The following is a 22,542-nucleotide window of genomic DNA, read 5'->3' as shown; positions in this document are numbered from 1 at the left end:
TGTTAATCATCAAGATTTTTCTCAAACCAGTTTGTTAACATGACATTAGGCCATGTTAGGTAAACAACATTGAAACTTGCTACCTTTAAGCTAATTGTCATATAAGCTCTTTTTCTACAAGCTGCTAACAAAAAGTAGTTCACATAAGCTAAGTTAAAAACATGAACTTAGTCAAAAGCTAGCTAAAAGATGAACATTTTATGAACATTGAACTTCCTCCCTGTTGAAAAAAAACAGCAAATGCTGGTTAGGTATGTTTTGACGCTGGGATGCTGGTTTATGCTGGTCCTTTACTGGTTTATGCTGGTCATGTGCTGGCAAAGGACCAGCATGAACCGGCAAAAGGACCCACATAAACCAGCAAAAGGACCCGCATAAACCAGCAAAAGGACCCGCATAAACCAGCAAATGGACCAGCATAAACCAGCAAAAGAACCCGCATAAACCAGCAAATGGACCCGCATAAACCAGCAAAAGGACCCGCATAAACCAGCAAATGGACCAGCATAAACCAGCAAAAGAACCCGCATAAACCAGCAAAAGGACCCGCATAAACCAGCAAATGGACCCGCATAAACCAGCAAATGGACCAGCATAAACCAGCAAAAGGACCCGCATAAACCAGCAAATGGACCTGCATAAACCACCAAAAGGACCCGCATAAACCAGCAAAAGGACCCGCATAAACCACCAAAAGGACCCGCATAAACCACCAAAAGGATCCGCATAAACCAGCAAAAGGACCCGCATAAACCAGCAAAAGGACCCGCATAAACCAGCAAATGGACCAGCATAAACCAGCAAAAGAACCCGCATAAACCAGCAAAAGGACCCGCATAAACCAGCAAATGGACCCGCATAAACCAGCAAATGGACCAGCATAAACCAGCAAAAGGACCCGCATAAACCAGCAAATGGACCAGCATAAACCAGCAAAAGAACCCGCATAAACCAGCAAAAGGACCCGCATAAACCAGCAAATGGACCCGCATAAACCAGCAAATGGACCAGCATAAACCAGCAAAAGGACCCGCATAAACCAGCAAATGGACCTGCATAAACCACCAAAAGGACCAGCATAAACCAGCAAAAGGACCCGCATAAACCACCAAAAGGACCCGCATAAACAACCAAAAGGATCCGCATAAACTAGCAAAAGGACCAGCATAAACCAGCAAAAGGACCAGCATAAACCAGCAAAAGGACCCGCATAAACCACCAAAAGGACCCGCATAAACCAGCAAAAGGACCAGCATAAACCAGCAAAAGGACCAGCATAAACCAGCAAAAGGACCCGCATAAACCAGCAAAAGGACCAGCATAAACCAGCAAAAGGACCAGCATAAACCAGCAAATGGACCAGCATAAACCAGCAAATGGACCCGCATAAACCAGCAAAAGGACCCACATAAACCAGCAAATGGACCAGCATAAACCAGCAAAAGGACCCGCATAAACCAGCAAATGGACCTGCATAAACCACCAAAAGGACCAGCATAAACCAGCAAAAGGACCCGCATAAACCACCAAAAGGACCCGCATAAACCACCAAAAGGATCCGCATAAACTAGCAAAAGGACCAGCATAAACCAGCAAAAGGACCCGCATAAACCACCAAAAGGACCCGCATAAACCAGCAAAAGGACCAGCATAAACCAGCAAAAGGACCAGCATAAACCAGCAAAAGGACCCGCATAAACCAGCAAAAGGACCAGCATAAACCAGCAAAAGGACCAGCATAAACCAGCAAATGGACCAGCATAAACCAGCAAATGGACCAGTATAAACCAGCATCTCAGTGTCAAAACATACCTAACCAGCATATGCTGTTTTTTTTTCAGCAGGGCTTAGCAAGATTCTCTTCAAACCAATGCTTTATCTATAAAGCTGATTGCCATTTAATTAAGCTCTTTTAGCCACTCTTCAGGATACAAAAAAAAAAAAAAATAGTTCACTTGAACTAAACTCAGTTAAAAACATGAACTAAGTCAATAGCTAGCTAAAGGATGAATGCTTAACTAACTTTAACTTTCTTAGCAAGATTATTTTCAAACCAATGCTATAGCATAACATTAGTCATGTTAGATAAACTACATTCGAAACCATAACTTTGTTAGCTATAGCTATAAGTTTCAACTCAAGTACAAGTTACTAACAAGTAGTAGTTCACATGAGCTGAATTTAATAGGAAATATGAACTTGGTCAGTAGCTGGCTAGCTAAACTTCAACTTGCTAGTCATAAGTTATTTGTCATTTAAGCTAGTAGGCCTACTCTTTAAAAAAATTAGTTAGCCATTCTTGCTAGCTATAATCTATCATAATTTAAAGTAGTTAAAATATTTTGTTTGGACACTTCTTATAGTGCTAAATACTAAAATGACAGGAACTCTTAGAAGACAACAATTTATGTTAATGATGCTATAGCGTGCCTTGCAGCAATGAGAATGCAACATTTGCATTTCAGTATGCAAAAGTGTGTACGTCAATCTCTGACGTTTTAGCGTAAGCACAACCTGGTCTTTGTTCTGTTCGCATGTACAGAATGACAAACTGGTCTTATCAGCTCAGGAAAAGATGCCTCAAACACTCTTAGTCAAAAACTATGGCACAACTGTCTGAGGTTATTGCATCAAAACTGTTTACGTGTGTGTTTGTCTAATTCTTTCTCCAAGGTGTTTGCGACCTCCTGTGAGGTGAGTGTATCGCTACGTAGCGCAGGCTCCCAGATAATCCCTCTCTTTAGCACATCAGCGTTCAGAAATCCCCCCACAGATCTGCTTATATTGTATCATGCTGTGTTTATATTCATGCTTGTAATTAGCATACAGCGCGTGTTTCCCCCGGGCCAGTCTTATCGCTGCCACAGACACTTACTGCAGTCAGAGGTAAAGCTGCTTACCTAGACAATGAGAGACGGCCCTTAAGGAGAGGGTTTTTCCCACAGAGACCTGATTATGAGAGGTGAGGAGCCGCATTTGCTATCAAGCAACCTTTTAACTGACAGGTTCCTGGAGTTAAAACCTAAAACCTGCTGGTATCAAACTAGGAACTGCTAAGGGAGGATAATTTCCGCCATGTAAGGTTTTAATGCTGCAAGAAATAAGTCTTGTGTCACTAGCACAAAACAAACTTGTGTAAAAGCACAAGATATCGGTACCATACCGATTATCAACCGATATTATAGTGTTGTTGTTTTTTTTTTTTAATAGCAGGACTAGTATGTATGTTTGGATATTTAATTTATTTCTCCTGTTTCATATGTTGATAACATTTGCTGTCATCTAACATTCACTTTAATAAAAAAAAGAAAAAGAAAAGTGAATTCATATTTATTTATTTATTTATTGTTGCTCTACATTTTAATGCAATAATGCATAAATTCACTTGTAGGATTTATTTAATTAATTAAATGTAATAAAATATAAATATTATATAAAAAAGCTTACATTTAGAAATGTTGCATTCACAACTAACTTAAGCTTAAACTGAATGAAATACTAAAGTAACTAAAACTGAAATTTATTTAAAATCTATAAAAAAAAACATGAAACAAAAAAATCTAAGCAAATTCAAGATAGATCATAATATAAATAATATTCAGTAAAGGATTTTTATATTGACCATGTATTGTTTATCGGCAATGGCGTGACAATGATTACCGGTTTATGAGATTTGTTCGTAGAACTTCTGGCCAAGAACCAGGTTAATTTTAATGGAAAAGGGATTCCAGATGGAATGTCTAAATTAGTCATTACTGTAACTTTTGTCATAAATTTTGTTGTTACTTTTTCTATGTCTCTCTGTACCCAGTTTTTTTGAGAACATGGGACGGATCATCGCCCCTGATTACATGCCGACAGAAACAGACGTTTTAAGAGTCCGACTGAGAACCACAGGAGTGATTGAGACACAGTTCAGAGTCAAGCACCTGGTCTTCAGGTAAACAGTCTTTTTATTGTCAGTTTGTTCTAATTGCTCTTACAAAAGGTTGTCTGTGACTGTGAATAATCAAACATAAATGCTTTTTCTGTTGTTTTCAGTTGAAGTTTGTTTAAAAGTAGCTAAAATAGTAAATGGGAAAAAATTTAGGGGTTTTCCTTCTCACAGCAGGTTTTCATGATATTGACCATGTCAGTATAGGCAGCATCCTCCATCTCTCACTATCTTATTAAACGTCACCTTGCATGACGTTCTGACGCATCGCTCCATTCGTCAATATCCTAACTGGCATTATCAGCATTGAGCACACGTTCAGCTTTGATTTGGATGCAAGACTTGTTTTGAATTGGTCTAATGAGTTTTTTTTCTTTCTTTTTTTTTTTTTCGTGGGTATGACGTCTCATTTTCAACTATATATATTTCGACAAACAACTTTCGAAGGTATATGCTAATCATTTGTTTAGTTTGAACCAGTGATATTTTAGTATCATTGGTATACTTTTTAATAGATTTAATTTTTATGTATTTGTTTTCATTTTAATTCGTTTTTCTAATATGTAGTAGTTTTGCATTTTAAAATGTGTATATAATTTTTCATTTTAAATTAAATTATTTTTTAATTTTTAAGTTTTAGTTTTAAGTTTGAAGTTTATACTGTTTTAGTTGTTAAAACTAGTTTTAGTTGTACTTAAACTAAATAAAAATGAGGAATGCTGCCTTGTCATGTAGAATAAAACAAAATAAGTTATTTTCTTTGTAAATTCGTGTTTATTTTATGTCAGGGATGACATTTCTTTTATGGTTTCAGCTTTAGTTAAAATTGCTTTATGCACAGTTTACTCGTAAATCCCCCCTTTGTTTTCTTAATTCACAGTCACAATGACTTTTGATCCTCAATGTCAGAATGAAAAAGTTTCATGCATGTTCAGCGTACTCTCAAGTTCAACATTAGACAACCAATAAAACGATTGGAAGGTTTCATGGGAAATGTGAGTAATTTTCTGCTTGGCAGCTTTTACCAGCCATTTGAATGTTAATGGAGACATTTACAGCTTTGAGATGCCATAGACTGTTTGATATGGCATGGAAAGATGAATGTTTTGGCATTTGGTGGAAAGCAACTGTCTTTGTCTATACTTTTACGTTCGCTTCTTCTTGGGCTCATTCTGCCCTGAGAGTTGGCTAATTTATTGGCTTCAGCTGAGGGCTTCTGCAATAACATTTATATTGCGCTACTTTGCATAATGCTAAATCTAAATTTTCCATGGCTTTCATGACAGTTTTTAATAAAAGGGCTTCAGATAATCAAAACAAGATGACTTTAAAAATGACTGTGGGATGTATGTATGTTTGAAACGCCAAGTTGAACTCCCATCCATTAAGTGATCTTTACAGTTCAGTCTTCAAAAACATTCGTTTTTCCATCTGAAGTGTGAGGAGAAGTAGTTATTCTGTTCTCTTTGTTGGGTTTAAGGTTAAATTATCCTATAGAGTGTAAATATGAGCAAAAATCCCATAAACCCTGAAATCAGAGTGGAAGTCAGAAAATTAAGAGGCTCTGCAATGGCTTTACGTTTGTTATTATCTGTGAACTCTATGAAGGCTGATGTTATGGGGAGTAATTGTTATATAAAATCTGTTTAGTTCCTATTGAGCTCTAGAGTGAATTAATTCGGTGAGGAATAACTTACTGTCAATCTTCGGCACGCTCGGCTGCTCGTCCTTATCACAGCACTTCACACGCATCCCACGCCGAAACCTCAAGATCTTTATCATATCACTGGATTCACACCTCATGTTTGATATAAACACCCAAAGCTGCATTTCACTTTCCTTGCCTTGTACTAAATAAATCATTTTTACATCAAAAGTTTATTTTTACATTTGTGCATTTATTTAATTATGAATTTGTCTATGCATATTTATTTTATTTATGCGTTTATGGGTTTATTGATGCTTTTATTCATTCAGTTTTTGTTTTATTGCCGCATTGATTGTATTTACTATAATTATCTATAGACAATAAAATGCTCTTTTTAAATGTTATAGTACAGTTTTAAATAATAATTGCAGTATTCATTTTTGCCCATAATTTTACTAATTCCAAATAACTTCTATGTAACATACTACCAGAAAAAGAGTAATGTTTAATTATTTATTTATGCTTTTCATGCATTTTTAATTGCAATTTTATCTTTTTTCTATTTTTATATAATGCATTTTTATATCTATATATAAAAATTGTATTCATTTAATTTGTCTAAAAAGACATTATGTCCATATGTAAATATAACACCACAGTATTTTTTTATATATATATATATATATATATTATTTTTGTCTTTTTAAAGCTGCGGTAGGTAACTTTTGACGCTCTAGCGGTTAATAAACAGAACTGCTTGCGTCTTGCGGAAGAACATCGTAGCCGGAACTACTTCTCTCTGTTTATGTCTATGAAGAATCACAAAGGTACTGGGTTACTCCGCCGCGGTACCCCTGAAGCAATCTAAAATAGTCCGAATATAAACACTTATTATAGGTGCACCCTAGTGATTCAGGACAAGCCAAAAACACGGTTTGGAAAATGGATTCATGGTGTACTCGCTTATTATATACATTTTTCTACATTTTGAACACAAACAAAGTTACGGAGCGCAGCTCTGATTGGTTGTTTCTTACCGGGAGCGATGGATTTCTGCATATGGCAATAGGACCAATGGGAGGAGCCAGAGGAGCTTGATTTTTTTTCGCAGATTATCTGTCTCATATTCTACTGTCAGGACATAATGACAGGTTTAACAAATATGTAAAAAATCAATTTTTACAAAAGTTACCTACTGCAGCTTTAAGGTTTATTTTTGGTGTTTTATTTAGATAGGACAGTAGGTAGACATGAAGCAAAGTGGGTGAGAGAGATCAGGAAAGGTCCATGAGCCGGGACTCGAACTCGGGACGTCTGAAGCACAACGGCGCTACATGTGGCCCACGAGGCCATTGGTGCCGACTTTATTACTCATTTTTGATTACGGTTTTGCACATCTTGATGCTTAATTCCAAATTTTCTTATTTGCAAATAATTTGTGTTTAGCTTGTCAACCGTAAAAGAGCAATTAATTAAATGAAAAAGTATTTTCTTCCAGTGATTATTATATGCAATAATCATTGCATAGCTCATTTTTTACTGGAAATGAATAGGAACAATATGGTGTTATAGGTTCGTTGGTCAGGAGGAAGTGATGTGATTGTTTTTGTCTAATGAAATCTTCCAACCAGCCACAAAAGCAGAAATCTAAAGATCAGGTGGCTCCGGGTCACCCTTGACCTCTGAGCCATAATTAGCAGTGTAATGATCAGTGAAGTGACTTGTGTTTTGATCAGCGTGTTTAACACCGCACGATTCTCACCTTGTCTGCTGTGATTATGAGGCCACATCAGATCACCCCATAATTAAACAAAGGCATTATTAAACCGTGTGTGCTGTTGGAAAAGATGTGATGGACGAGAAAGAACATGAATATAAACTGGTTTGATTTTCTTGTTTAAATTTCCTGCTGCTGCTGGATAGCCAATAATATACAACCATTTTTATATTCAGATTTACAACTATTTATTCATTACATAACTGTTTAGAGATATTTCAATTCACTAATTTAGGTAAAATTCATTGCTACATTTAAAGATTTGGATTACTTTTAAATAATTTAACAGTTATAGGTGGTGTATATACAGGAGTTATAAATATTCAAATTAATAAATATATTCCTTTATTTTATATAATTATAAAACATTAATATATGAATCTAAACGCAAGTAAATTCTAAATATGTATAGTTTTAAATTTAAATACACACATTTAAATACTGAATTAATAGTAGTAATAATAATTTACATTTGAATATAGATATTTAAATTATAATGAATTCTGAGTAAATTGAATGTATAAATTAGTGCTTTTAAGTGATTTAATCACATCCAAAATAAACATTTTTGTGTAAATAATATGTGTGTGTAATGTGTATATTTATTATGTAGCCTGTTTATAAATACAAACGCATACAGTATATACTTTGAAAAAATGTATATGTATTTACACGTATATCTTTATATTCACTTAATTTCTAATAGATATTTTTAATATATAAACGTAACATTTTTAATGTTCTTAAATGTATACATGCATGGGTGTGTTTATATAAACATAATGAAAATATACACCGTACATACTCATATACTGTGTAAACAAAAACTCTTACATTGGATGTGATTAATCGTTTGACAGCACTAATCTAAATATAATATATTTTGTAAAATCATGTAGATATGCTTTGTATTTTGAATTAAAATGGTCACAGATTTTCCCGTTAAACATGATATTGCAGTTTGTTGTAAATAAAAAATAATGTAGCAGTTAATATTGTAGTGTCAGCATCAGCTATGTTCATGATTCAATTCATTTGTCAGATAATTATGGGAAACCCTCATGTATTAGTGTCCCATAAGGCAAATATAGATTTCTTTTTCCATCAGGTTTGAAGTGTGAGTATTGATAGTTTTCATTTCAGGCGTGTGGAGGAACCTTCCCCACAAATATAGTGAAGAGACGGCGCAGGATGAAGTGGAAGACGGAAAATAAACGTGTCTGAGAGAGAAAGAACCATAGACTTTTACTGTTTGTTTATGGCCTTCTCTGTTTAGGAGACAAGAAACGCTCTTTGAGAACAAGCACTCCCAATTTTCCCGCTCTTTTTACATGTGTTTCAGAAACGTGAAGAGGAGAAACCTGTAATAAAATGTCATGTTTGGAGATTTTATTTTGTTTTGACGACTCTTTGCGAACTACTAGCTAACAAGCTAACTCTTTTAGTGTCGTGATCTAAAACGCATTGAGGGGGAATTTGGTGGAGATTGTTAATTTGAGAAGCTCGTTTGATGACCTCAAGAGCCCTTTGGTCTGGTTTTCACATGTACGGATGCGTGTCGCTAGTTAGCAACATATTATTAGCATAACAAATGTGACGCTGTTTGTAAAAGTCATGTTCACAATCCATTGCACTTTTGTAACTTGATGTACTCAAGGTTAATTGGTTTTCTGTTGACTCTAATGTGTTTTGGGGTCATATTGAGGGGTTTATTTTCCATTTAGTACATTTAGTCTCTTTCTCTCCACAGAATGTATGACGTTGGAGGCCAGAGGACAGAGAGGAGGAAGTGGATCAGCTGTTTTGAGGATGTGAGGGCCGTGCTGTTCGTCGTGTCTCTGAGTGGATACGACATGACGCTAGTAGAAGATCCATCGATGGTAAGAAAACACTTACACTTTTGCATTCATCTACTGCTTCCTGACAAACAAGTAAAGTCACCGAGAAATTAAGTTAACTAAAATATCATTAAAAGTTTGAATTTTTGGATGTTAAAGTTGCTAGTATTAAAAAAAATTATTATGTAACATACATAATTGGCACCTGTAAGAATAGTTTAATTGACAAAAATGAATCTGTTATTTATTAATTTATTGTAAACCGTTTCTATTTTTAACTATAAACATGTAAAGCATCATTATAAATATATAACGTTTACAATTATGCTTTTGGAAGATATTTCATTGTGTTATTTATTCATAAATCAGTTCATATAACTTAAATGTAAAATTTAGTAACGCAAAAATAGGCATCAGTTTTAATGCTGAAATGTCACTTAATTTTAATCATTTACAGTATTTGTTTTTAAGTACTAATGTTATATTATAAATGTACAATATACAAACAAAATAAGTCATTATTAATCCTTATTAACATGTGTATAGTAACAAATGCTTATTATTGCTTAAGTAACATTTTATTGAATATTTGACATTTAATTTTCTACTGTAATATTATAAAACTTACATTTAGTAAAACCAAAAATAAGTGCCATAACAGCATTTTCTGGAATATAAGTCACTTTTTTTAATGCAGTTACAGCAGAAACACATTTACATTAGTATTTGTGCAATTATAATAAATGTTGTTTATAATGAATGCAACTAAAATGTATGTTTATTTAATACTTTTTAATTCTTGTTCTTTCCTATTCTGTACCGATTTTGAAGTATTTGTTGTTGAGTGAGGGGATGTTTTCATTATATCGGTATTTTACATTATTCTTGAATGTAATAATCAAATTTGTGTGTGCACACCAATGCAACTTTTCTCTCTCCACAATGCAATTTTGACCGCGTGTGACAATTTTTTTGAGAAATGTGTTTTTACATTTTACAGTGTTTACATTTTACACTATTTAATGTATTCATGTAACATTCTAAAACTAAAATCTTTCTACTTAATATATGTATCTGGATGTTATTACAACACACAAGACATGCACTGACCTCAGCTTTTCCGACTTTTCATCTTGTGCTCTTGTTCAGAATCGACTTCAGGAGAGTCTCAAGCTGTTCTCGTCAATCTGCAATAACGTCTTCTTCAGAAGTACTTCTATGGTAAGAAACGGCTCAATTAACAGAGAGAGCTCATCCAGTCTCATCATCCCATTAACTCGAGAGGAGGTCAGTGGCGTCAACCAAGAGATGACGCAAAACAGGCAACATATGTGACAAAAAAACCCAGTTCATTATATAAATAGTGAACATAAGTGCCTTGTTTAGTTTATTTTATTTAATAGTTTGCATTTACGAAAAACTGTTCAAATATATAATATAATAAAATAAATAATATATAGTTTTCTGCCCGTTCTACAACATTTGCAAATGTTATCAGGTGTTTATTTTTGACTTATTTACCAAAATAAGATTATTTACTGTTTATATCGACAGGACTTTTAGCTCCGCTACTAAAGTTTGCGATGATTTTAGCGCTTTAACGTTCTAGTTTTTACATTTCAGATTTCATTTTCAACTTTCACATTTGTCTTTGTAAGTATATAATAAACCGTAATCTTTTGTGATGATAATCTGCCTCTGAAATGAATTTTCCGTTTCTGTTACCGTTTTTGGTTAACTATGTTACCAAAGACTTTTTCAGTGAGTTCTTCTAAAGTTCTGGACCTTATTTGTTTTACGATCACCTGATGAAAGAGTCTATCACTCGTTTAGACGGCACTCTTTGTGGTTTCGTTCATCTGAGCTTCTTCAATGATTTCACCGATTACCGTAGCTTGCTTTGGTAACCTCACCTCCAGACTTACCATCTTCCCTCGTAATTACAGCCCACGTTGTCAGTTAGCCCAGACTTTGTTTTAATTGCCCATGTCGTTTGGTAATTAAGCTAGCAGGCATAATTTAGGTCGTCCCCGTGGGTGATGGTGGTCCGCTTGTTGTCTGTCTATTTATCGTACGCCCTCCGTAAACCTCTTTCCGTGTAATGAGGTGCGCTAACTGCCCTTGTTAAGATGCATTTCATAGCCACGTTAGTCATACTCTGTTGTTTTGAAACGCTGAGCAAAATCATCACTGGACTAAGTCGTTAATTAAGCCATTATACTGAGCCGAACTCAACGTTTTTTCTCTTTTTCTGTCATCTTTTGTGGACACTGAGGAATACAAAAGGAAAAGTTCACCCGAGTTCATCCAAAAATGAACATTTGCTGAAAATGTACTCACCCTCAGGCCGTCCAGGATGTACATGAGTTTGTTTCTTCATCAGATCCTCTATAGTGAATGGGTGCCGTCAGAATGAGAGTTTGGACTCTCATTCTGACGGCACCCATTAACTGCAGACGATTCATTGGTGAACAAGTGATATATTGATATCTTGAGTGACCTGAGGGTACTGTAAGTGCATTTTTGGTTGAACTGTTCCTTTTATAATCTCTTTTTGTCATTTTAACCACAAAAACTTTCACTTTAAAGAGTTTCCAAAGCTGTTGTATGGGACTAATCAGCTCTTGTCCTAAATGATTGATGTTACAGAGCGAGTGATTGATGGGTTTTGTCCGTCTCCATACAGCATTGCATGCAAGTGTTTCTTTTTTTGTTTCACAGATATTATTCATGAACAAGATTGATCTTTTCCAAGAGAAGATTCTCCACTCCGGGCGTCATCTGCGGCATTACCTTCCCCAGTTCAGAGGTGAGAGACGGATCTGTGATTACACATGAATCATGTTTACTTTCTCTGCAGACTCTTGAAAGAAAGTGTGTTATTTACTTCAGATGCTTGCAAAGTCTTATTTGTTTGCTCATGTCTTTTTAATAAAAAAAGCACAGAGTTGGCAAGCATTTCTTCTACTGCCACTAAATATTATTCATTCTCTCTGTATTTCTGTTGTTCACTTTGATTTAGATGTTTGTTTCATTAGTCTGCTTTTTTCTTTATTCTTTCATTTGTTCTCATTCTTTTAGACATCCAGTCATTTTAAACATTTGTTTGGTTCATTAATTCTTTTGTCATTTTTGTTCTCTTTTCTGCCCTTTGTTCTTTTTTCCTTGATTAGTTCTTAGGATTTAGTTTGTTAGTTTGTTTTTTCTTCCACTCCTTTGTTCTTTTGTTTTTGATGTTTTTGTTTTATTTTCTTTTGTTTATTTATTTTCTTTTTCCAAATAATTTTTTCTGTATTTGTTTGTTCTTTCTTTTAAGTCATTTGACTCTTTCTTTTTATTTCAGTCTGTCATTTGTTTATTCTTTTTTTCATTCTTTCCTCTTGTTCATTTGTTTATTCTCTTTCATTGTTCATTTTTTCTGTTCTTTTATTTGTTGGTTTCAGTTGATTTCTCCATTTTATTCATTTTTTTGTTCATTTGTTCTTTCTTTTATTCATTTGTTCTAGTTTTTTTTTTTCATTTTTGATAAAATGTTTTTGCTGTTCTTCAATTTATCTGTTTGTTTTATTATTATTTGTTTGTTTGTTCTTGCCTTAATTCATTTAGTTCCTCTTTTTTCATTTATCATTTGTTTGTTTTTGTTCTTTTTTGTTTGTTGTCGTTTACTCATATTTTGTTTGTTTTTCACTTTCATTTAAGTAATTTTTCCTTCTGTTTTGTTTATTCATTTTCTTTTCCAATTTGTTCATGTTTGTTCACTCTTCTTGATGTTTTTTGTTTTAGTCACTTGTTTGTTTTCCTTCTCTTTGTTCTCCTTTTTTTTGTTGATCTTTCATGTCTTTTTTTATTTTGTTCTTTTGTTATTGTTGATTTTTTTTTTTTTTTCTCTCCTGTTTGTTTTATTCATTTATATGGTATTTCAATGTTTTGGTTGTTTGTAGTCATAGTCTTTAAGTCTTGTTCTTTCTTTCTTTCTTTCTCTTTCTCCTGCTTTTAGACTTCCTGTAGCTCTGTCGTTCCATTTAAGACCCAATCCACCGTGTCAGCTTGAGTTTGTAGTTTGTCCGTTTAATCAGCTGGAATGGATCCCGTAGTTTTTACCTCAGGGAGAAAAGGTCAAGACGGACAAGGCTGGACATTTCTCACATGATATTGTCTTCCCTCCTCCCGCTCCTTTAAGACACTTGTATATGCCAAAGTTAATTCCCCTTCAGATAAAAGATTACAATAAACCCTTTTCACAACTACATTTCACCTGTTAATTCAGACAGACCCATAAATGCATGCTTCATGCAAATGTCAATTTAGCATTGGAGGTTTAGACATCATCAATCTTGGAGCCCTTTGGAGCAGATCTCATCAGATATTCATAGACTCTCACTTCATTTATTTTCGTTCTCTTTTATATATATATATATATATATATATATATATATATATATATATATATATATATATATATATATATATATATATATATATATATATGGGGCACACCTCAGCAAATCAGATATATCAAATGAAGACACTTCTTCCACAAACCTCTCCCTGTGTTTTTGTTCACAGGAGCTGACTGTGACGTGGACGCTGCCGCCCGGTTCATCGCCTCAATGTTTGTCTCTCTCAACATGACGCCCAGCAAACTCATCTACCACCACTTCACCACAGCCACCGACACCTCCAACGTACAGGTGGTTTTCCAAGTCGTTATGGACACCATCATCAAGGAGAACCTGGAGGCTGTGTCTCTGCTCTGAGAACCATTCCTCCTTTAAAAACTCAATAAAGACTCACGGATGAGCCCTTCACAATGCTGATGGTATTTATTGTATATGATGCTCTGATATTCATCAGGATGCACACTTTTCATGAAGCAATAACTGAATGAATGCCAGTTTATTTTCTTCTTGCTTATATAAAATAAGTAATAAAAATGCAATAATCAACCCATATGAATCATATATTATGTTGTGGAAGATTATAATATGGATTTAAAGAGTAAATGGTGCTGTCCTTTGAGTGGTCGAGTTGCTCGTCCAAGCATCCCATAATTTTCCACCTGACATCCCCCACTTCCTGTGTGTACATTACCATGGTTAATCATCACCTATAAAATAACCTTTTCCCCTTGTGTAAATCTTTGTCCAACACAGTCCATTCAGAGATTGAACACCCTGTCAGGGTCCAGTGTTTTGTTTTTGAGGGTTTTTTTTTTGTTATGAATCATCTTTTGTTTGTGATCCAGCACTTATATAGTTGTTGAGTGTTGGTGATTCAATCTGAAATGGTTTTATTGTACCAAGGTGAGCCAAACACACATACACAGATCTATATAAAGCATAATCGTACCTGTAGCAAATGTTGCTTTACACCATTTATTCATTGAGATTTAGTTGACATAAAATGTGTTTTTGCTATTTAAATGCTGTGGAATATACCACACTTTTCATGGTATATTCCAATTACTCTTTTATAAATGCAAGAGAAAAAAAAACACTGTGAAAGAAAAACAATATTAAAAACTAACATTAATGTTTTTTGATATTTTGTTTAGTGCTGATTTCTCGCACAGTGAATGGTATGAAACAAATCACGCCACAACACAAGTGTACACCGAACGAACGGTATTTCTTTCAAGTTTAATAAAATAAAGAAAACATCTTTGAAAGTTTTTGCTCATAACAGTGAACTCTTTTTATGAACATTTAATACATCTGGAAGTAGGTACAGGTGACGGGTGGGCGCAGAGGGGAAAAGAGTGAACAGAAAATACCTCTCCGTTTTGTTTCTGTGGATCACCTATTTTTCCATTTACAAATTTAAAGCAGCAAACTTCACATTGTGTGAACCAGGGGTGCTCAGAACTGCTCTCCACGATCTAGTTTCCTGCTAAATATAGTTAAAACTAAGTGAGTTCACACTGGAAGTGACTTGAATTCGGTTTGACTTCACTTTGCTATTTACTACCCTAAAATCAATCTCTTTACTGTGCATTTTATGTTTTGATGATCAAATTTCATTTGAAGAAGAATCAAGGGTTTTTGTGTATCACTGACTTATTTTTAACATTTGTAAGACCTTGCGCGGCCATTAAGTAACCTGAATGTGCGAGAATTCCGGTTATTTTTAGCGGCTCGTTATGCTGCTTGTATTATCATGTTATTTAAATGCTGTGTGGTAATTATAATCATACTGGTTTATAGTGCAAATACTTTTACTGTTTACTTCCCTTTAAAAAAAAAATTGTATAATTAGCTATATAATTATTCCCGTTCCCGCTGTTTACTAATGGCGAATGAATCGAATCTCTCGCACATTCATAGAACGTTCGCTGCTTCGAAATAAGGTGGATGGATTTATAATATCACTCATAAAGAACATGTTTATTACTGGTACATGGGCTAACTAAACTTTGCTGGAAAGTGTATCTAAAGAAGCAACGCTGAACACCCCTGGTGTAAATCAAGTAAACATTCAACGTCAACAGCGCGCCTCACTGCCTTGGCTGTAAATACTCCTGAAATGGAAGAGACTTTGGGTCGGGTAGGAGGAGGGGGTGGACGGGTTCCGCTCAGGAGGTGAAGCAGTCCAGCGAGTCGAGCGACAAAAACACTTCTGCTTTGCACCGAAACGTGCTTGAACCGTCCTGAACCAGCTCGCAGCTCTGAAGGTTTGGGGAGATGTCCTTTACGCAGATGGCCTGAGGGGAAAAAACGTTAATCGAAGTTATGGTTCTTACGTCGAATTTTCTCTACACACTCAAAAAAAGTTCAGACGTCAAAGAAAAGTATATTTTCTACATTAAATCTGACTGAGATAAAGTTGTAATGTAAAATGCTTGAATAGGAATTTCTGTGCTGGATTTGGTCCTGTCTTTCTATTGAGATTATATTATATATATATAATGCTGAAAAGATGCTGAAATCAACAAAATTATACATTTTTATGGGGTTTAATGTTAAAACAACATTTTCATTTGTAAGACAATTTTAGCATTTGGAAATCTAAAAGTAGGCTAAGGTTTTTTTTTTTACTTTTTTTTTTTTTTTGTAGGCCGATTGTTAATATATGTTAATGTGCATTCGCACGTATATATAACATTTGAATATACATTAACCTAATTAATTTAATTCATATGTTCAGAATATATATATATATTCATATTTGAATACACATCAAGTATGATTCGTATTGCATTGTAAATTGATCGTTAGTAATATTTTATGTAAATATAAAGAAAAATATTTTTTTCAAGTTCACATATATATTTCTAATCAAATACTAAGTAACTTCTCAGTTAAGCATTAGGCTATATAATGTTACATTTTTAATTTATAAAAAAATTGCATAAACTTTTACAAAAAAAACATTTAAATAAAGTATATATAGCCTATGTTTTTCATCAATATAGTTGAATTTACCATGTTTTTAAGAACTGGAGTTTGTCTGCTGCTGAAGTCGGGCATCACGCTGTTGGAGACGCCGGGGGTCTCGCTGCTGTCCAGCGCTGATTCTGTCTCAGATCTGCGCACATAGGGCGACCTCCGGATCCCGGACAGCAGACCCGAGGCTCTCCCGACGGAATAATAGCTCGGCCCGGTGGACTGCTTGTACCAGGCGTCTGTGGGATGGCTGGAGATGAGGATGGAAACAACCACGAACACCAGCACGGATCTGACGGACCTCTCCATTGCGCACTGAACCTAAACGCGTGTGCTGTGGTCTATGATGCTTCGTAGCTTTCGGATTGATGATCTGCACATCTGGAGTTTATATATATACCCCTCGGAGTCGTGATCTCGTTCGTCATTCCCCACTAGATGATTCATATTTCCGGCCAATAGGATTGATTTGCGCGTCTTAGTGCGTTTGGAGACGGCTGGGGAGCCTTTAACGTCAGTTGGATGTGATGTGTGACGGTTTAATATTGTTTCTCTGCCACCGAACCTGTCTATATTGATCAATAAACGTCTTTCTGGCGTCACAGCGCAAATTAGAAAAGAGTAAATCCCGCGCGTAAAGAAGCACATCAAAAAAAGTATAACAATATCCAATCCTTTTTAAATAATTGCTAAAGGAAATCTAAGTGCGTAGTACCTTAAAATTAAGTCTTATTAATAAGTGATTTAAATATTGATTTATTGACTCCTCTGTAATCGCCTGTTGGCAGATTTCTAAATCATTTAAATAAGAGAGCACGTTCAATATATTAATTCAAAGAGCCATTAAACTGACTCGAGTTAATCACAAAAACAATCAAGTCCAAATATGATTTGTAAATCTAGTTCCTTAGCCTGAGATGACATTTAAGAAGCCAAAAAGTAATGTTTATTTTTATTGTTATTACTACTATTATCATTAAAATATTAGTATTATTCCATACCAATGTTATTTGTAATAAAACAATAATACAAAATGTAAATACAACAATGTAATTTTGAAATCATAGCCAAGAAGTTAAGCATATAATAATAATATTTAACATACAAAATCTTTATTTTTATATGTTGTTCCTTAGGTATTTTGAGATGACAAATATAAAATATATATTAAAATTATAACATGATAAAGATAATTGATTGACAATCTCTCAGAAATGAAACTAGGCAGGCAGAGGACATGTATATGGAGTCTAGGGTAATGAAAACACTGTCAAATAAAATATGATCAAATATTTTCAAATAAAGAAGAGGTATAAATAAAAAAAGAGATATAATAAAAGAGATGCAATAATGTTGACTTATGTTTTATTAACATTGTCAACATATAAAATACAAATATGATCCTACAGCTCTCATTTTAATCCAGTTAAACAGAGAACCTGAACCATAAAAAGTTTATAGAGTTTTCTCTCAGATTTGAGGCAGATTGTACAGCGGTCGGCACTGCGGTTCCAGCTTGGTCTGGAGGACGGCATCCGGCTCACACACCCACGGATCCTCGGTTTATCACTGCCACTTCAGCAGCTGATCCCTCAGGCTCTCCAGACCCGGGGTGTAGGCCGGATCACCAGCTAGGTTCTGCCTCTCCGTCAGATCTGACTGGAGGTCAAACAGCTCCCACCTCGACCTGTAGTAATACTGCTTTAGAGTCTTAAACCAGCCTGTGGGCTGACCCGACTGAGTCCGGTTTAACAGATCCTGGAAGGTAGGGGACACTGGTCTATAGGGAAGGGCATGCGGCAGTGCATGTTGTGCAGGAGGCGGTAGCGGCCCTGGTGGATGAAGCACATTGGATAAAACATAGTGACCTGGTGGAGACTCTGGCTGGCATAGATGGAGACCCAGGACGGTTCTGAGATCAGGGCTGGGAGAAGAGACTGACCTGAGCCCCTGAGAGACTGTATGATGGATATGGCAAAGAAAACCAGTCCAGTACGGTGGGAGTGATGTCTGGGGAATATGTGAGAGAGGCTGTTTTAAAGTGACATACAATTAACTCACAAGAAAATGTTGTTAAACTGCCGATAATCTGTGAGTAAATAGAAAGATATGACCTTAAACATAGTATCAAGTGCGAAAAGGTGCAATAATGAGGAATGCCATTTTATAATATCGAATGAATAACCTTTGATTCATAGAAATAGAAAAAGAAGGTTATTATATTGACAAAAATCTGTCAGTAAATAAAAAATATGGACTTAAAACAGAATCAGTTGCGAAAATGTGTAATAGTGAGGGATGCCATTTTTTTTATGTTGTACGAATAACTACAAATATAAAATGTTGCATTGGTAATAATTTATGTAAATACAAAAATGTGACCTCAAACACAGAACCTAGCATGAAAATGTGCGATAATGAAGAAAGCCATTTCGTAATATTGTATGAACATCCGATTCATAGAAAAGGAAATTGTAATACACATTTTCTATGCAATTTGACGTACAGTCGAATATATATCCGTGCTATTATCTAGACTTGAAACACAGAAACGAATGCAATAAGGTGTAATAGAGAGATGCAAAAAACTTTGTTTTGCACAGACACTATTGGCTATAGTTTGAGTAAATATGAAAATGTGACCTTAAACATAGCATCTTGCACAAAAATGTGCAATAATGAGGTATGCCATTTCATAATATAGTGTGAAGAACTTGCTATTCATAAAAATAAATACAAAATTTGTTAAAATTGGCATTAATCTGTAAATAAATAGACAGATATGTGCTTAAACAGAATCTAGTGTGAAAAGGTGCAATAATGAGGTATGCCATTTCATATTATCATATGAATAACTTATGATTTGTAAAAACATAAAATGTTACACTGGCAATAATTAGAGTAAATATAAAATGTGATCGCAGACAAAGAATCTAGTGCGAAAAGGTGCAACAATGAAAGACACCTTTTTATATTGTATAAACAATTACAATTTTGCTTAATTGGCAGTAATTTGTCAGGAAACAAATATTTGTATGGAAAACTTGCTATTCATCATTCACATATGCTATGCTGGTAACAATTTGTCGTACGGTAAAAATATATATGTATTATATATGTAGACTCGAAAAACAGAAACGAGAGCAAAATAGTTTAATAGTGAGATGTAGTTTTTCTAAATTGTACAAAAACTAATTTGGTCTAAAACACATAAATGAGTTTCATCGGAAATGTTGTGTTTTAGAGTGATATGAATATTTGGCTATGTGCATAAAAAAAAAAAAGTGTAGTACAAATAGCTTCCGATACAAATAGTTATCGTACAGATTTTTAAAAAAATCTTTTTTGTTTCTTAAATCTGCCAGTCAGTAACAGTATTTCTATACTCTGACCTCAATCACAGAAACAAGTGCATGAGGTGCAGTGTTTTCTTAAACACAGGCGTACAGCACCACCTAGTGGTTAAAAGCAGCTATAGCACAACTCTCAATGCCCATGAGACTATGAGCTGTGCACATTAGTTTACCTTCACATGTTTCCGTTATCCGAGCTGTAGATCAAAAGAGTATCATTTTCATATCCCACATCCCATAGTTCTTGAAAAACCAGACCGACACCTTCGAAATCAAGCAGAAGATTTGTGAAGATCTATGCAAGCAAACATTTCAATATTACTGTGAGTGGTGTAAAATATATAACCTTGATCCAGCCGGCTGACCGTTGTGTATTAGGCCGCAATATCCGCCCTCGCTGCAGGAGTGTCCAGAATAAAGTATGGTACCTAGTCAAATATGAAGAAACTTGATGGTTAGGAAACTCAACTAATGACCTTTTATATTTTTCTTTATTAGTAAGGCTCACCTTGACCTGATCTGGAGAGTAATACTTTGGCTCCCAATCCGTAACTCTCCCCATTCCCAAACTTTTCACAGACATTCCATACTGAGGCTGGGAATGGCCACAGCGGTGAGGATCATGGAATGCCACGTAGAGAAAGAACAGCCGTTCCTCTTCTGTCTCACTCCTCTCCTCTTTCTGGCTTCGGAAGAACTTCCGGACTAGGAGCTTGATCTTGGTGATATTCCGACCCACCTGAAGAATGGAATCGGTCTCTTCTGTGTAGACGAAATCAAATGGGTACACAGGCCCTGGACCCACATGTTTTTTCCCAATGATACCTTTCCCAAAAACATCAATCATGAATTCAGTATGACTCCAAAAGTTTCCAAGTTTTACTAGTTCATGCTTCCAGTAACTAATCATAAGCTGTTTTTTTTCCCTCAATACTGGATTTCTGCATGTGTCAAAAAGTGTTCACAATTTTTACAAATTTACTTTAAATTTCATAGAAAAATACAATTGTCGTAATCATACGCATCTGTCATTTGGTAGAAAGATTTTTATTACCAGGACTCAAAACAAAAACAATCCCAAAAGCCATAACAATTGGATGCTACTTTCACATATATACACCCACACACCAACATATATATATATATATATATGTTGTTAACAAGGAGTCATTCTGTTTATAGTCATAAGATAGCTGCACTCTCATCTCATCTAAAACAGAAGCCCGGAGATGAGGGGTCTGGACCACAGTGTTTGGAACCCACCATCATCAGCTGCGTTGTACAACACAACATAAACACAACATCAATACAAGCATCAATACAACATAACAATACAAGCGTCAAAATAACGTAACAGTATAAGCATCAAAACAATGTTAATACAACATAACAATACAAGCTTCAAAGCAACATAATACAAACATCAAAACAACATTAATTAAACATAACAATACAAACATCAATACAACATAATATAAGCATCAAAACAACGTTAATTAACCATAACAATGCAAAAATCAATACAACATAACAGTATAAGCCTCAAAACAACGTTAATTAAACATAACACTACAACCATCAATACAAACTTAATACACCATAACAGCAAAACAACGTTAAAACAACACAAAGATAAATGCAACAACACAGACATTACTGCATAAACTAGTTATTTTGTCAAATCAGTAGTGGGTAAAAAAAAAAACATGATCGTGTTTTATTACACACCGATGATGAGAAGCACGTTTCTTCTTCTGCACTCTCAACAAACCAGAAGACACAACAAAGTCCACACGAGCCACATTTTAGTGTCATTTGGCTTCAGAGACGTTGCTACTTCTTCTTCTAATAACGTTTTCTGGCAGGTGGCAAACCAACTTCTGATGCAGAAATGTTAGTAAAGCTAACGGGAAAGTTTGTACTTTGTTTACACTCAGCGAGACGAACTTCCGCCATCATGTGAGTGAATCCATCACATGACCGCGGTCAGCTGACGCGACGCCTCGGCCAATCGCGTCGCGCATCGCCGCTGACGCCACCAGAAGGGCTGTTGTTGAGTCTTATGTCAAACAGAGCGCGAGACCCGCTGGAGTCGCTTTGATTGTTCAAATGTTTCATTGTTTATCTGTGGTTTGATGTAAATAAAGAGATCACTGCAGCGGAATGTTTGAACTCCGATGAAGCGCGAGGCTCAAAGACATCTCTGAGGTTTGATCTTTAACTTGATTTCACATTGTGCCTCTTATCATTGATCTCAACTTTCAGTTCGGTTTGTAAATACGATTATCTAACTGATATTATTATTATTATTATTATTATTATTATTATTATTATTATTATTATTATTATTATATTTAGTATGTGTTTTTTTTTTTTTTTTTTTTTTTTTTACAAATGCTTTTCTTCGATTTGCATTGCACTGGGTATTCAGATCATGAGATCCTTTTAAAATGTCATATGATTCATGTCAAAAGTCTTACCTAATCATTTTTAACTGTATTTTAGGACCATTGCGATGCTTTCTTTCTTTCTCTTTCTTTCTTTCTTTCTTTCTTTCTTTGTAATTTAGCAATTTGTATCTCGTTATTGAAATGCAATATATATATATAT

General features: G+C 34.9%; 2 protein-coding genes and 1 pseudogene across 2 annotated transcripts in view; 1 reads left to right on the top strand and 2 right to left on the bottom strand.

Moving 5' to 3' along the window:
* Positions 1 to 14,147, top strand: part of LOC113099729 (guanine nucleotide-binding protein G(o) subunit alpha-like) — a 30,318-nt gene extending 16,171 nt beyond the window's left edge. Inside the window, exons 5-9 of the mRNA XM_026264660.1 lie at positions 3,812 to 3,940; positions 9,110 to 9,239; positions 10,347 to 10,418; positions 11,919 to 12,006; positions 13,764 to 14,147. Of these exons, the coding sequence (XP_026120445.1) occupies positions 3,812 to 3,940; positions 9,110 to 9,239; positions 10,347 to 10,418; positions 11,919 to 12,006; positions 13,764 to 13,954 (610 nt within the window). The 3' untranslated portion in view covers positions 13,955 to 14,147. The remainder of the gene's footprint in view (positions 1 to 3,811; positions 3,941 to 9,109; positions 9,240 to 10,346; positions 10,419 to 11,918; positions 12,007 to 13,763) is intronic.
* Positions 14,148 to 14,168: 21 nt separating this feature from the next.
* On the bottom strand, positions 14,169 to 17,211 carry LOC113099730 (neuropeptide B-like). The gene is made up of 2 exons (XM_026264661.1): positions 16,619 to 17,211; positions 14,169 to 15,897 (listed from the first exon to the last, which is right to left on the bottom strand). The coding sequence occupies exons 1-2, from the start codon at positions 16,886 to 16,888 to the stop codon at positions 15,769 to 15,771; spliced, it is 399 nt and encodes a 132-aa protein (XP_026120446.1). The 5' UTR covers positions 16,889 to 17,211; the 3' UTR covers positions 14,169 to 15,768.
* Positions 17,212 to 17,828: 617 nt separating this feature from the next.
* LOC113099735 (N-sulphoglucosamine sulphohydrolase-like) lies at positions 17,829 to 20,779 on the bottom strand (annotated as a pseudogene).
* Positions 20,780 to 22,542: the final 1,763 nt, after the last annotated feature.

This window comes from Carassius auratus, unplaced genomic scaffold, assembly GCF_003368295.1.
Source record: "Carassius auratus strain Wakin unplaced genomic scaffold, ASM336829v1 scaf_tig00217025, whole genome shotgun sequence".
Classification (NCBI taxonomy): Eukaryota; Metazoa; Chordata; class Actinopteri; order Cypriniformes; family Cyprinidae; genus Carassius; species Carassius auratus.
Note: the sequence above shows the minus strand (reverse complement) of the source record. Positions and strands in the feature narration are given on the sequence as shown.

Excerpts from the sequence above, each read along its gene's own strand:
- LOC113099730 (XM_026264661.1), bottom strand. The coding sequence starts at position 16,888 with ATGGAGAGGTCCGTCAGATCCGTGCTGGTGTTCGTGGTTGTTTCCATC. Across the intron at positions 15,898-16,618 it reads CTCCAGTTCTTAAAAACATG|GCCATCTGCGTAAAGGACAT; the intron begins GTAAATTCAACT and ends TTTTCCCCTCAG.